The sequence below is a fragment of the Daktulosphaira vitifoliae genome, unplaced genomic scaffold, assembly GCF_025091365.1.
Source record: "Daktulosphaira vitifoliae isolate Bord-2020 unplaced genomic scaffold, ASM2509136v1 Scaffold_5, whole genome shotgun sequence".
Lineage (NCBI taxonomy): Eukaryota > Metazoa > Arthropoda > Insecta > Hemiptera > Phylloxeridae > Daktulosphaira > Daktulosphaira vitifoliae.
Window position 1 is genome coordinate 30,848,899 of NW_026099576.1, and position 16,762 is coordinate 30,865,660.

Here is a 16,762-nt window from a genome sequence, read left to right on the forward strand (position 1 = left end):
TTGTCTATAATCGGCAAATTTCAAATTATTTTAATGATATAAAAATTTTTGGGTACAATTTTTTTTCTAAGTAGCAACAGAAGTATAGAGGGGCTTCAACTCCATTATCTCTAATTTTCATGAATAAACTATGCATAATCTAAACAGTACCTTTTTTTAACAGGGAATTATATTTTCATAAATAGAAATAATCGAAGTAAGTCATCCATCTAAAAGTGTGTAATTGAAATTTTTTTAATAAGTGGTAACAGACGTATTTAGGGCTCAACTTCAAAAATATACTCTAAAACAAAATAACCAGTAATCTTAAAGCACATTCGCCTCTAAGTAAGAGGCAAAATAGTAAAAAAACAAATATACCTAATAATAATAGATTTAAAATACCTTCTCATCGAAGCTAAAACATTTAACAAAAACAAATTTAAAACAATCTTCTGACTTGACTTTTGATTTGATTAGATACGAATAACTGTTGAGTAAATGATCACCATTAAATTAACCTTTAACATTATTTAAAAAAACTGATGTCCTGCCCGGGGTGTGTGAAAAAAATTTATTTTAACATATATTTTAAACAAAATGATTTAAATTATAATCCAAATAGTACATTTTTATCAATANTTATGCATAATCCAAATAGTACATTTTTATTAATAGGGAATAATAGATCCAACATCAGGAATAATCAAATTAAGTCATATATTTAACACTTTGTCATTAAAAAATTTACCAAGATCGCTCGATTTAATTCATATTTGTATTGCTAACTCAAACTTAAATCCAACAATTGAAATTAAAAAAGGTAAGACAATTAAATAACTTTTAAATCCTTATATATTTAAAATAATTAAAAAAAACGTTGATTGTTAAAATGGTAAAACAAGCTTATTTTTTTTGTAATTTACTACAATATTAATAAAGTTAATAAATTTTTACAAGAAAAAGAAGTAAAAAATAATCTTAATATTCATTTCAAAGCCATTTTCAAGGGCTTTTTTAATACAAATATTAAAATCTTTGTAACATTATAACCTGTATTTGTATTGGGTTCCTACTTAGGATGAGACACGGTGACGTGTTGGAGTGGACTGTACACTTAACTTTTACGAATAACTACAATAATATAATTTAAGTTCTAGAATTTACAGTCATTATTAAATGAATAATGTTATAATAATCATTCACAATTTTATATTTATGTGATACTTTATACAACATCAGATCAAACATTATTGAAAATTGCTTACCCAGACTATTAGTTGTACACTTACTAATTAACTAACTAAATCGTACTAACATTAATACTACAGTAATACGGGTTGGGTTAATTATTCATAAATTATTGTTGTTTTCAAATTAAAATTTAATACTGATCATTATATGTGTTTATATTCTATTTCAATATATTACTTAATGAATATTTACAATATTAAAAATTAAAAAAAAATTAGGGTGCCGAAAAATCCTCATCGAGGTCGCAAAAGATGTGAAACAATAATTTCTGTTGAACAGTACCAGTTTCGAGACTGCAGTCGAAGAACGCGAATTTTAAAGCGCAGAAAACGGAAAATTCTTCCAGGTGACTCATATTTTGAGGGGTTTACGAAAATAGGATGTAGAGGGAGTTAGAGAGAGACAAATTATTTTTTATTTATAGATTAATCAAGGGAAACTCAAAAACTATAAACGATAGCCCATTGAAATGTGTTATAAAAATTATGAACAGTCTAATCGAAAAAGAAAATTCATCAAAATGTATGGTTGTAGTGATGTCTAAAGTAAGATATACAATAAACGCATGTAACTATTTTAATTTAATCTTGGCTAATATATCAATAACAATTTAATTGTATAGATATTTTTATTATTAATACCTTAAATAAACAAATATTTATTTAAACTAAATCATAAAATAATTTTTTAAATCCTTAAAAATATATTATTTTATGTAAACACAAAAATTAAAAAGATATTTTAAATAATATAATTATACAAATTTGTATTAGTTATACATTGTATATTATTTGTACAATAATTATGTCAAGCAAGATTCCATACTGTTGTGCATTCTTAAACTGTGAAGTTTGTATTAATAATATATTAACATTAATTAATCCCAGCATAAATTAAATCATTAACCTTAGTCTGTTTATTTATTACAGTAAATTTAATTAAATTTTTTATTCATCTCTAAACTGTTAATTATGTATTGTTAAATAGCTATAGTTAAAAAAAACGTTCAATGTTAGATATCAGATTTACTATTAGATTTAATAATTTTCTAGAAATTCAATATTAATGAAAATAAATATTGTAATTTATGGTTTATAGTTTGCAAAATACAAACGCCGTGTAAGACGGCCATATCCACTTGAAGATCATGATCCTAATTCACAGGACAGTGGTTCCCTTAATCCAGATGATTCTAGATCAGTGTCAACATTATCTGAGAGCAATACATCATGTACAGATGATTCAGATGATGAATTCTTAGACATTGCTGTATCCCCAACAGGATCGGTAATTATTTTACCTTTTAAAAAGGTTAACAGTTTTTTTCCTAATTTTATTTTATTTCTAGTCTCCAGATTCACTTCTACTTGGATTCAGTACATTAACAGAAGGACATATTATTAGCCAGTCATCAATTATTGTTAAAAGAAAAACTACAAAATATTCTTCAGATACTCCTCGCAAGACTGTAATTATTATAAAACAATTTATTATTTCAATAATCATAGATTTAATACATGTATAACTTATAGGATTTATTGTTCGATGGTATTAAAAATAATGAAGCAGTTGTGAGAAAAAGAAAGTTGACACGTGATTTAGAATCAAATCCTGAAATGAATGTATTATTTAAGAAAACTAGACCTAGTACGAAATCTAAACCGGCCGAGAGAAGTTAAGGTAAGAGGCTTTGAGCCGATTCAATTTTATTTCTAACTACAGTAGAACCTCATTAATCCGAACCAATAAGGGCTCTAGGTTGTCTGATTTAATGAAAGTCCGGATTAAACAAAATAACCAAAAAACATGTTCGTATTATAGATTTAAGAATATTATATTATACTAATTACTATGTATGATATACAATATATATGTATTGCAACATGATATTAGTTTATGATAACTTTAATGACGGTAGATAAGAATATATGTACTTTTGGGAAATTCGAGGAACTTGCTTTTATGTTTATTTTAGTCTATGGCATAAACTGCGTATTTTGCGTAATACTAGACAGCTGTCCGGATTAAGCGAAGTCCCGATTAATGAGGTTCTACTGTATATTAGATTTTAGTTTTAAATTGGAACGGTGAAGTCTCCCTTGCAAATTTTTATTGTTCATATAGTTATTTGAACGAATTTCACTGATGACAGCAGTGAATTTTCACCTGGGTTATTCACAGTTACGTGTTAGCGAGATAAAATTTGACTTGGTCTCTGGAAAATTTTTTATAAAAAAAAAGTTAGAGTAGTTTATCTAATACAGTCCGCTGTAACTATTGTCGTTGAAAAATGTTGGTTACAGTTTGTTATAAAGACCTTATTGATATCGACAGAAAGTTAATTTCCGGCCGATTGTTATAGTCTATTGGTAGATAAAAATAGTATATTTACGTCTGACCTTGTCAAAGCGGCCGATTCCTAGTGTAAGAACATTTATTACTATGTTCTTACCACTTATATTACACACGTTTTATTTCTATTTATTTAATTCGTAATACATATTAATTAGCATAGAGGGAGATGCTGATGTGACAATTCTACTCGTCTGTAGTCCGGAGCTACTGACGTCGAACTAACAAAGGGCAGTTGTGTTTGAGTGGCCGTTATAGACATAGTTTTCAATATTATTACTTACGTCTTATTTATATTATTTATAACTTGACTTGTTTTATTCAACGACCCGTCTATCGCCAATTGTCATCATAGCCAACCAACTCCGTCTCACTTGGATATACCTACTAACCAACTGTACTAGGATTCAGGTCAGACGTATTGTACATTACATATAACTTATATTTACTAAACATCTAAATATAACTTTACTTTGTCGTTGACATAAAACAATAGTCTAATTTTATTTAATAATCTATCCCCCTGTAACTAAGGTACACGATTGCCTGTGTCTCCTTCAGGCAATTAAAACTCATTTAAGGAGATAGGGACGATATTTGGGCAGACGTCGGGTAGCTTCCGATTCTTGGTTTTGACCAAGATCCTCAACTATTAAACAAACCCCTAACACCAGGTAACCGTTATTATTATTGCTCACTCGCTGCCATATCATATACGGCGGCCCCGGACCATCTTATCGCGGGTACTTTACGACATCAATAATAGCAATAATAATAACACTTGTTTTCTACATCAGTAGCAAATTTGACCGTACACGGAAATATTGTTTATCTCCGCTATTAACGTAGCTACTTTTGATTATTATGCGCTTTCAAACAACTACCATGCTACGCGACGAAACCCAACATGCTAATTATGCTAGAAGAAAACCACCTACGTAGCGAAGAGGGGAACCCAGCTACCGAAATTTTACTACTCCGTACGCCGCTCGATAGCGAAATTCCGGTCCGCGAACCCGAAGTGGCGGTTTTCGACAACATNTCCGCGAACCCGAAGTGGGGGTTTTCGACAACACCACGGACGGTGTCAGCGAAGAAGAAATCGACGCGAGCAATCAGCGGCCCGTCGTAGCGCCTTTACCGGAGGAACATCCGGTGAACCTCGTGCTACACACATCACACGACGAATCTGATGTCGACCAACCGGGGAAAATGACGCGCGCAAACGGATTACTAGGCACGCCGTACGTTGAGGACGTATACGTTGCTCGCTCGATAGCGCACGCGGCAGAACAAGTTGGGGCGCTCCGACAGAATATTCGGGATATTTCGATTAACGCGCGGATCGAGGCACGGATGACTGAACTAGAAAGGTCGCTGTCGCGTATGTCAATGGAACAGCGATAGAATTCCAACATGCTTGAGCGAATCAGTCAAAATATGCCGCCGTCCCCACATGTTGCTGTACAACCGACTATTCGACAAGTTAACGTTGACCGAAATGATAGTCGACGATCGGAAGCGCATCGCGTTACATTCGGTCCATCGGGAGCGACGGACACGACGCAATTTTACACGAGCGCCTCGCGGACATCGAAGCACAACAAGCCCGCAACATGAGACGGTCGTACGTACAAGCGTCGCTACCTCGGATTAGCAAGACGAACATTATCAGCGCACTCATACATATGAGAACGAGCCGACCGATTTTTCGTTTACGCGCCAACCACGGGAGGGGCAATTCAACACAACCGACGGTCGTCGGTCCTTTAATGATTTGTCGCCTACCCGCAGCTCGCGGTCGGCATTGGTACCCTACCACGACCTACGCACCGTACGCGCCTGCTTACCTGAGTATTACGGGAGAAACGAAGAGGACCCACGGGAGTTTCTAGACAGAGCGGAGGATCTACTCTGTCAGGGCGGTATACATCCAACCGCTTGGGTGAACATCATCGTCGTCATGTTTCTGAACGACAGGGCAGGTGATTGGTGGCGAGCGATTAAATTAAACAATGTGCCATGGACAGAATTTAGGTCCCAATTACTCGAGGAGTTCGACAAAATAGATATCCGGACTGCGCTCGAGACGGACTTAAAAACGACGCGACAGGGCCCCCAACAAGCGTTAACCGAGTTTATTATTCATAAACAACGTTTGGCCGCGCGAGTACGTTGTGGGTTACAAGAACAACAACTTTAGCGACAGTTAACGGAGCTTTTACGGGACGATTACCGCGCTATGATACGGTTAATGCACCCAGCGTCTTTCGCCGATCTACGTGAGATAGCGCACGACGTAGATAAGACCGCGGCTCCTCGGTACGCTCCGCCAGCGTCCCGACAGCCAGCCGAACTGCCTCCGCGGCATACCGCTCAACCAGCGGCCCGACAGCGAGCGGGTTATGCAAACGCGGACGCACCGCCATCCCCGTGCCGATATTGCAGTGAGCGACACTGGCATCGTCAATGCCCAAATAGACCGTCGGTATCGGGAAACGGCAATCGGCTAGGAGGGAATTAGTCCGCCCCCCCAGCCTACAACAGATCCAAACAGGGCCCAGCGTTTTAAACGACGTTTCAGTTAAAACGCGCCCTATGCAATTTTTATCCGGTAACAACATATCACGCATCACGACCGTCTCGCAAAACATCGAATCTAACGGCCCTTACAAGTTACATACCGCCAACGATATTGGCACTTTTTCGGCACCGCACAGCATCCCTCTTATCGGAATGGAGGGTACGCCGCGGTAAATTCGGATGTAATCAGGGTATCGGAGTTCGAAGACACTGTCGACACGACCGAACATAGTGCGAGTCAGGTGTTCGAAATTTTTTCGGGCACAGTGGGGGAGGGGGTGTCAGTCGACCCGGCTAGTCCACTAATGGCAGTTAACATTGTCAGTGGGCAAACCGGCATCGCGGTTAAGAACCAGCTGCCCCTCGTTCGAACCGTAAACCACCCGAGTAATGAAAATGCCCGCGTAGAATTACTACTCCAGCAGTCGAGTTAGAATTCCAAAATGGCTTCGTCACAGCTTTACTCGACTCACAAGCGCATAAATCGTATGTAAAACCGATAATTGCTTATAAATACGGAACTGTTTAAAAAGGACACACCGACGCGGTTAGACTAGCGGACGGACACACCGCCACGTTTACCGCCAAAATCGCGGATTTAGAAGTGTCTTTTTCAACGGTTATTTTAGACGGCCTGTATTGCGACGTATTACTCGGGCATGATTTTCTGACTGATCAGAAAGTCGCCTGGGACTACTCAGCAGGAACAATACACTTAGGTACTAAGAAACGTACAACCGCTTGTTGGAAATCGGGCGCACGACACACGATCCGCAAACCTTTACTTAGAATAATAATCGTAATAATCAAAACGATAAATCATATAAAACTTGAACACACTAAAAGTACAATAAAGTAATACACGACGATAAAGACTTATTGTCAGAATTATTTCAACAAAATCTTACTACATAAAAATGAGATTATCCACAGTGCTCCCGGGGTACTCTCCCCTACAATTCAATCCATTCCATCGTATATACTAAAACGTTTTTTTTTTTTTTTTTAGTCTAATACAAAGTTAATAATACAACAATTCTACAAAATGTTTATAAATATTGTAAGGTTTCAGCCAAAACAGAGGGCCTACTAATTACCCACTGCCCAGGGGGAACACTGGACAGTGACCTAGTAGCCGCGCCAAGCAAGATAGTATTTGTCGACGGAGCTACTAGGTTTTGATAAAAAAAAAAAACAAATATTAATAAAAATGAGGGAAAAGTATAGAGAGAAAAAAAAAAGAGGCCATGTATAATATAATAACATTTTTTTAATGATTTAATTATTAAAGATTTATAAATATCGTTATTCATAAAGGAAAAAAAATAAATAAAAAGAAAAAGAGAGGTGCCAGTTACACAAAATTAAAAATGGGGTTTCATGTTGATACTTGTCGTTGTTGTTTTGAGGAGTGACGGCCCACCACCGGCCATAGTTGTGCCTCACATCATTATCATCATCATTGGCATCTCAACGTTTTATTTAAAAAAAAAAACGGAGGACAAAAAAAATACAAAAAAAACGTGGTTTTCACAATAAAAATTATATGGAAAACACGACTTGTCGCCTCGGTAGTATATCTGAGAAAAAATAATCCGTTGTCGCGGCATTTGTATATTGGCCGTTGATCGTCACGCCGGGTGGTGGTAGTGGTGCCAACTTTGACACGTCCATTGGGGGGAAATACAACAATATGGGTATAGTTGCACAATGTACGGTCAGCTGATGACGATAGGATGACAGATATCAGACCGAGTGGAGGTTATCACATACACAATTATTAAAATACTTTACACCTACTGCACACACCTCTAATTAATAAGATTTATAAAAAAAAACTAGTCAAATTCTGCAACATTAAAATATTTATTTCCTCGTCTAATAACAATAGATTATTGTTATTAGTATTAAATCTATACTAATGATGAAATAATAATTATGTTCAATAAAAGTTGTTTAAAAGAAAAATTACTTTAAAACTATTATTGGTTTCTATTTGTAAAAGTTCGATTGTTGATATTTAGCTTTTTTAAAAATAAATTTCCCTTGAACAACAAAAATATATAAATCGTTCNTAAATTTCCCTTGAAAAACAAAAATATATAAATCGTTAAAAAATAACGAATTCAATTTACTTGTTAAACTAAATACATGCAACTATATTATTCTCATCAAATATTTGGTCAATTATTCAGGTAACTATGTTGTTACAATATATATTATAGATACAGAACGGAATGCATATAACTGATAACTGTTATAACTTTTAATACAATAAACATTTTACTGTATTCTTTTTAATAATAAACGAAAAAATCGTAAAATGAATAGAAGATTACAACAATATTTTAACAAAAGATAAAAAACGATACTTATTGCAAATACTGTCTGAACACAAAAATATATATCCTAATAGCAATAAATCAACATTATCCCAAAACTTTTAATACATATATATACATAAAAGACATATTCCACTTCTATAGTATTTCATTTAATTTTATTTTATGAAAACTTTAAAATGTTCTTATTTATTAATTAAAAAAACTAAATTTTTAATATTATTAATTTTTTATAAATTTTCAGAAAAAGCTATTTTTAAATTTTATTTAATTTTATATAATTATTTTTATGTTATCAATATATTGTTATTACAAGTAAAATATTCAATAATTTTTTAAAAATAAAACATCAACCTTATGTCTTTACATAAGGTTTTTTTGTATCTTGACTTTTATTGAAAAAATTACTTGACAACCTGTAATATACGTTTTATAAAATATTCATAGAAAATTCGAGGTCAGAACATTAAAATGCTGTGCGCCTCGGCTTAAATTATTCCAAATTACTTAAAATTTTCAGAATATTATTTTTTTATACTAAAAAAAAAATTGGAGAGGTGTTAAAAAAGAAATTTTGAAATTCTTAAATAAAAGACCACCCTAGTACTACGTGTATTAAATTGCTTGTAGTTCATATTAAAGCTAATTATTATTTTATTTTTTTAACAATAATAATTCTTTGTTGTGCTGCTTTACTCGAAAAGTTAATTTTCTGCTATCATTTCTTACATCCTAAACTCGTAACTTATTATATTATGTTAGATTGTTAATTTTATACAGTGAAATGTTAGTTTTATACAATTTTAAAGCAATTATAAATATTTTATACTTAAATTTCTGGTCATATCAAATCATGAGCTAATTATTTTACGGTATAATACTGCAGAATAGATTGAAACACTAAATAAGAGCCAAGCTAATTAAAATTATGTCTTAAAACTTTTTCATTTTCTAGATCTTAAAAATCATTAATATTAAAAATAGAAAAATTAAAATTAAAATTTTTTTCTAGGTCAATTAATTTATCAAAAATTATGTATTTGAGATTTCAAATAATTCTGTCTTTTGTAAGTTAAAATAATCTCATAAGTCACCATAATTATACCATATTTTTATACACCATTTTTTTTTTAATGGTAGAACAAATTTAAAATGATATATAACAATATAAATATTTATATTTACGAAAATATATCAAAATTACAATCGTTGAAAACGGCAGTTTTTTTATTTGTTTAGCAATTTTAAATGTCTATTACTATCTGAAGAGTACATAGATAAATTCGAAATTATAATTGACACGACTTACGTCACAATAATGTATTCGACACTGATGNCCATGCACACGTTTGAATTTAATCTCATGTCTATTTTTCCACCTGCTTAACCAACCATCAGTAGCAATAAACTGATTGTTACCCATTTTTTGGGATAATTCTTCAGCTTTACATTTCAGCATTGGACCAGAGACGCGAACACCACGACTTGTTATTAATGAAAACCACTCACTTAAAGCCTCGTCAACTTCGGGATCTTTCCCGTTCCGTTTACGTTTTTGATTGCCAGTTTTTGAATTGAAGTTTCCGCGTAAAGTCACTTCTTCTTTTAGCAGTTTCNAGCGAAACAATTCATAATGGTTGTGCAGCTGACTTCTCGCCAACTCTCGGATACAAACTGTATGGCTTGCAATATGTTTATTTTACCACTTATTTGATTAGCAGTTGCAGATGAATCAATAAGTTTTTCCTCAATCTTTTCAAGAATAAAATTAACCAGCTTTATTCTATACTTCACCTTGAGGTTTTTTATAATACCCATATCTAAGGGTTGAATTAAGGATGTCGTATTCGGTGGTAAGAATTCTAAAGTGATATTTTTGAGTTCAACGTTTTTTGGATGTGCAGCACAGTTATCAATGAGAAGAAGTATAAACTTAGATTTTGCTTGCAGTTCCTTATCCCATTCACACATNGATTAAATTAGTCGTTTTAACATACATATATGTATATTCTAACCCTATGATAAAATAAAAATTGCCCACAGAAACCGAACCAAATGCCCATATTATGCGATTTGNACTCATGTTGTTGACCAACAAAATTAGAAAACCCACAATGAGCGAAACAATTCATAATGGTTGTGCAGCTGACTTCTCGCCAACTCTCGGATACAAACTGTATGGCTTGCAATATGTTTATTTTACCACTTATTTGATTAGCAGTTGCAGATGAATCAATAAGTTTTTCCTCAATCTTTTCAAGAATAAAATTAACCAGCTTTATTCTATACTTCACCTTGAGGTTTTTTATAATACCCATATCTAAGGGTTGAATTAAGGATGTCGTATTCGGTGGTAAGAATTCTAAAGTGATATTTTTGAGTTCAACGTTTTTTGGATGTGCAGCACAGTTATCAATGAGAAGAAGTATAAACTTAGATTTTGCTTGCAGTTCCTTATCCCATTCACACATCCAGTTTGAAAATATAGTTGAAGTCATCCATGCATTTTTATTCGCATGGTAATGCACTGGCATTTTATTAATAGACAGATTTTTTTTTACCCATATTGGTATACGTTGGGATGGGACCAGACCATTATGCCCATATTTAGCGGATGCCCATATTAACCGGTGCCCACATTAGGCGGAATCCACTGTACTGTTATTGGAAATCCAATTAATTACCGAGGAACTTTATAGAAGTTCTGTGTAAAGTGAATTCTAAAACCAGTAGCTAAAACTAATTTTTTTTTTAGGGACTAATATTGTCAACATCGGCAGATATTAAAATTGATCAAGTTATCNATTAAGGATGTCGTATTCGGTGGTAAGAATTCTAAAGTGATATTTTTGAGTTCAACGTTTTTTGGATGTGCAGCACAGTTATCGATGAGAAGAAGTATAAACTTAGATTTTGCTTGCAGTTCCTTATCCCATTCACACATCCAGTTTGAAAATATAGTTGAAGTCATCCATGCATTTTTATTCGCATGGTAATGCACTGGCATTTTATTAATAGACAGATTTTTTTTTACCCATATTGGTATACGTTGGGATGGGACCAGACCATTATGCCCATATTTAGCGGATGCCCATATTAACCGGTGCCCACATTAGGCGGAATCCACTGTACTGTTATTGGAAATCCAATTAATTACCGAGGAACTTTATAGAAGTTCTGTGTAAAGTGAATTCTAAAACCAGTAGCTAAAACTAATTTTTTTTTTAGGGACTAATATTGTCAACATCGGCAGATATTAAAATTGATCAAGTTATCAATTATTTGTCATCCAAAAATTTATCACATGGACAAAATGCATTCCATAATTGCATTGCTAATTTAAACATAAATGGTTTTGAACAAATGAATTATGGTAAGACGTTGAAATAACTTTGATATCCTTATATAATTAAAATAATTCATTAAATGCTGATCATTACATTTGTAAAAGAAGTATAATTTTTTTTTTAATTTACNCAGTTTGAAAATATAGTTGAAGTCATCCATGCATTTTTATTCGCATGGTAATGCACTGGCATTTTATTAATAGACAGATTTTTAAAACATCGAGGTTTTAAGCTTTTTCCCACTACAAGCAGCTTTCGCATCTCACTCCCCGTCATATTGACACATAATAAAATAGTAATCCACTCCATTGCTTTTTTTGAGCCGGATAGCACTTACTGTTTGAAACATAAAGAACCGTCAGGTGTCGCTCGATAATACAGTCCAGTTTCATCTGCATTAAATATGTTATCGGGGGAAAATTCGTTCAAAATTTTTGGTAGCCTGTCAACTTTCCAATCATTAGAGGCGGCATCGNTTGATTTTATATAATTATTTGTATTTTAATGTTGCAACTATTTATTTTAAATAGTATTAATTTTTGAATGAGTTATTCAGATGAACAATTAATTTATCGTTATTAATTTGTAATTTTACAGAAGAATTCAATCAATTTTTAAGTAGACTGGGAGATGATATAATTTCTCGTGAAATTCAGCCAAAAGAAATGAGTCAAAAAATAATTGAATTTTTAAAATACGATAAATTTATTATTACAGAAAAGTGTGAAGATTGTTGTATAATTTTCCACTCAAGTTTGTTTGCAGTAGAATATCCCGAGGTACAAAATAACGAAATGCTGATATTAATAATATCTCAATGCTTTTTAGATTATTCTAACAATTCAATAAAAAATAATTTNTTTTAGATTATTCTAACATTTTAGAAATGCGAATTGACAATAATTTAAATGTATTCTTAACACTATTTTCCACTGTTATAATTCAAATAACAAAAACTAATAAAATAAAAATGATTAAATTAGAAGTTGGGCTTTTATATGGTGAGAACATCAGGTTGTGGTTCTATGGGAGTCATACGGTTCGAGGGTTTAAAACGACAAAGACAAGTAGATATAAAAATAATAAACGCGGTACATTAGAAATCGAGGTGTAATAAACTTTTGTCTTTCTAATGTCCTAACTAAGAGGCAACGAGACGGCGGAGCCAGTTCACGAATACCATATAACGTTCTAATGTATAATATTTTAACCAACCAGTCAAAATTAACACTTAAAGATATTGATTTAATAAATGATTTGTCATCCTTAACTCAAACTTCTTAACTCCAAATAATTGGGATAACATAAATTTACTTGCTTCTTTTTTCGTTTTGCAAATTTCTGCGAGATGATTTGATAAATATTTCAATATGTTTATATAATTAGAGTTATTGGATTTGCATTTCGTCACAAGATAAATAATTAAAACAAATTCTTTTCGTGTATAAATCACACGCGTAAAAAAGGTAGCCGACAACGACAAAGATTTGTGGCTGACAATTGTTCATTTAGTATATACCGACACGGCGTCGCTTCGTTATACGCGATGCCCCGCCACTCGTGCCACCTTTTCAGCCGTCGCCCTACTATGAGTATTTGACTGACCAACACCGCGTGCCATACGCCACGGTGCAAAGTTCAGCAAGTGCTGCACGGCAGACGACGACCCGCCGCAATTGATACGAGAGTCTTCTTCCCGTTGTCAGCGTGACAGCGTCGAGGATGTTCGCCCCGGCTCCGGACAAGACAAACCGATCCGCACCCGCGCCATCAGCGCTGCTAACGTTTTGACGCCCGAGGGCCATGTCGGACACCGAGTCGTAAGTGCCACGATATTAAGCGAAGATTATTATTACTGTATTCGTCTTTTCGGTTTATTTGTCTTTCTTTAAAGTTAACCCGTTGTTGCTCATTAATAAACGGCCCACGTGTCCTACCCTCAAAACCAGCGTCGACTACATTTTTGCGACGTAAGTCGCGTCAATACGATGAAATCGAATGCCGCTCTGAAAGGATTTTTGTGCTCTATATAGTGTAATACGGTACCCCCCCCCCAATCCAGGGATATTGTTGTCAGCGTTTTTAGCGAATGTCTTTTTATTTTACATATTAAATGTTACATGATTAACACAATTTGATAGTATTGTTAACAATGGTTAAATTATAGTATTGAACAGTGTGATTATAATGACAACTAATTTTATTTAATTAGTATCAATATAAAATTATAGTATTTTTATTGATAATTATCAATTACAATATAAAGCGATATACGTGTATGCCAAGCAATTGGACATATACGACACCACCCTCCGGTCCAACTTTGCTCGCGGTGACTTGCCGGTTTGGTATCGCAGGCGCCGACTTATGAGCGAGCAGCAAGCCCATCTCGAATGCGTCCATGCGATATACATCTAGTTAGCAACTGTACAATCTTGTTCCCCCCCCCCCATAGAATTTGAATATTAACTGGCTTCCTCGTCTTATAACTAAACGTTAATTAAACTATGATATAAATATTTACATAATACAAGTTTTTTTAATATATCTTTTTAATTATAAAAACATCTTTATTTTAAGATAACGGGCGATTTGAAAACATATAAAAAACGATTAAATTTGCGTTTTTATCGAGCATATGAAATTCTGCGAGCTTGCATAAAAATGTATTCTCTTGATGGACATGATACACGTCAGAAATGAGTAATTGACCTTATACACTGTTATTATACAATAAAAATAAACGGGCTAATAGTTTTGCAATGCTTTAGATGTGCACGAAGGAGATTTAAACGAAGACGACCGAAACGAAGTACGGAAATGTATAGTCGGAGATATAATTAAAATTATTTCTGGTAAAATTCCTCTAGATGGAGTTGTTCGTGGTATAAAATTCTTCATTTTTGGATCTGTCGAAATCCCTTTTGCAGAGTATTGTTGTGCTGCTTTTTACACGTATTTGGTTTTAGATGATTCCATGTTTTCTGTAAGTAAAAATTAACCAATAAAATATATTATTATACACGTTTTTTGTTTTATGAAATATAATTTTAAAATATATATCAAGTAATTACAATTGTTGAAAACAGCACTTTTTTATTCGTTTAGCAATTCCAAATTACTATAACACTCTGAAGATTGAATATGTTATTTTTTCAGGGACTAATATTACCAACATCGGCAGGTATTAAACTTAATAAAGTTATTAATTATTTGTCATCCAAAAATTTATCACATGGACAAAATGCATTCCATAATTGCATTGCTAATTTAAACATAAATGGTTTTGAACAAATGAATTATGGTAAGACGTTGAAATAACTTTGATATCCTTATATAATTAAAATAATTCATTAAATGCTGATCATTACATTTGTAAAAGAAGTAAAATTTTTTTTAAATTTATTATAATATCAATCGAGCTACTATATTTTTACAAAAAAAAAATTATTAATAATCCTAAAAATCATTTTAAAACCTTAAGAAAATCCTAATAGAAATACAAAATAAAATCTTAACCAAAATAAAAATGAATGAGAAAAAAGTCTATCATTATAATTAGCAACACTTTTGATTTTATATAATTATTTGTATTTTAATGTTGCAACTATTTATTTTAAATAGTATTAATTTTTGAATGAGTTATTCAGATGTACAATTAATTTATCGTTATTAATTTGTAATTTTACAGAAGAATTCAATCAATCTTTAAGTAGACTGGGAGATGATATAATTTCTCGTGAAATTCAGCCAAAAGAAATGAGTCCAAAAATTTACCACAAGCACAATTTGCATTCCATAATTGCATTGCTAATTTAAACATAAATGGTTTTGAACAAATGAATTATGGTAAGACGTTGAAATAACTTTGATATCCTTATATAATTAAAATAATTCATTAAATGCTGATCATTACATTTGTAAAAGAAGTAAAATTTTTTTTAAATTTATTATAATATCAATCGAGCCACTATATTTTTACAAGAAAATAAACTGTATATAATCCTAAAAGTCATATTTAAGCCTTAAGAAAAACCTTATACGAATATCAAACATCTTTGCAACATTATAATCTATTTAGTTTTGTAAAACATGTGAATTATTCTATTAAATATAGTAAAAAATGTAAGACGCTATGTTAATAGTATTGTAACATTATTAAGTTATAAATAAATCAACCATAATTATAATATAAATGTGTTAATTTTACTTGAATAAATTATAAATACTGAAATGGTATTTTTTAGCTTTGATGCGAAGCTGAGAAGGTATTGGTTTTACTATGATGTTCCTAGCCTTTCATTGGGTATATTTTTCTTATAAATATGATCCTTTACCTGCCCACAGAGGGGGGGATTTAAAATGACAACTTTTTCACAAAAAATTAACTTTTTCAAATTTATATTTGAAAGTGCTCCGGAAAGTCTGACACTTTTATATATATCTTAAATTAAAGATAATATAATATACTATATTATGGAAAAAAAAATTTCGGACTATATTTTGTTTTCATGGTGTAAATGGCTACCAAATGCTATTTTTGTGTGAAAAACTCGATTTTATTTTTTACATTTTACATCAATACAATTTTTTTATGAGAATTAATATTTACATCATTCTTTTATTCGATATACTTTATCTCAATCAGGATATAAATAAGAAAATAGCAGATCATGTAGCTTTTGGAATAATCCACCAATTTTTTAAAACTAAACACTGTCTAAAGATTTGCATCGGAGCGTTTTTTATGATAGTGATTTTAATCACTGTCAGATATCATTGTACTTGACCCAACTATGCCACGTCACCACTGTTCCGCGACCCCCCTGTGCTGGGGTTTTTTTTTTTAGCTTCGATGCGAAGCTGAGAAGGTATTGGTTTTACTATGATGTGTTTTTTTTTTTT

At 32.4% G+C, this 16,762-nt stretch overlaps 1 protein-coding gene across 7 annotated transcripts; it reads left to right on the forward strand.

The window, feature by feature from the left end:
* Positions 1 to 663: 663 nt before the first annotated feature.
* LOC126906927 (uncharacterized) lies at positions 664 to 16,031 on the forward strand. 7 transcript variants are annotated; one of them, XR_007704382.1, is made up of 8 exons: positions 664 to 802; positions 1,452 to 1,579; positions 1,658 to 1,778; positions 2,332 to 2,520; positions 2,582 to 2,701; positions 2,766 to 2,913; positions 11,739 to 11,883; positions 15,549 to 16,031. XR_007704382.1 is itself a non-coding variant. In XM_050687872.1 (7 exons), the coding sequence occupies exons 3-6, from the start codon at positions 1,719 to 1,721 to the stop codon at positions 2,910 to 2,912; spliced, it is 516 nt and encodes a 171-aa protein (XP_050543829.1). In that variant the 5' UTR covers positions 664 to 802; positions 1,452 to 1,579; positions 1,658 to 1,718; the 3' UTR covers position 2,913; positions 11,266 to 11,311. The 7 variants fall into 7 exon arrangements, 5 of the variants coding, with proteins under 5 accessions (XP_050543829.1, XP_050543830.1, XP_050543831.1 ...); XR_007704383.1 differs by lacking the exons at positions 664 to 802; positions 1,452 to 1,579; positions 1,658 to 1,778; ... (1 more) ...; positions 2,582 to 2,701; positions 2,766 to 2,913 and adding exons at positions 8,248 to 8,363; positions 12,455 to 12,636; positions 12,742 to 12,924; ... (1 more) ...; positions 14,629 to 14,843; positions 15,017 to 15,161 and having other exon boundaries at positions 15,549 to 16,024; XM_050687872.1 differs by lacking the exons at positions 11,739 to 11,883; positions 15,549 to 16,031 and adding an exon at positions 11,266 to 11,311.
* The last annotated feature ends 731 nt before the right edge of the window (positions 16,032 to 16,762 follow it).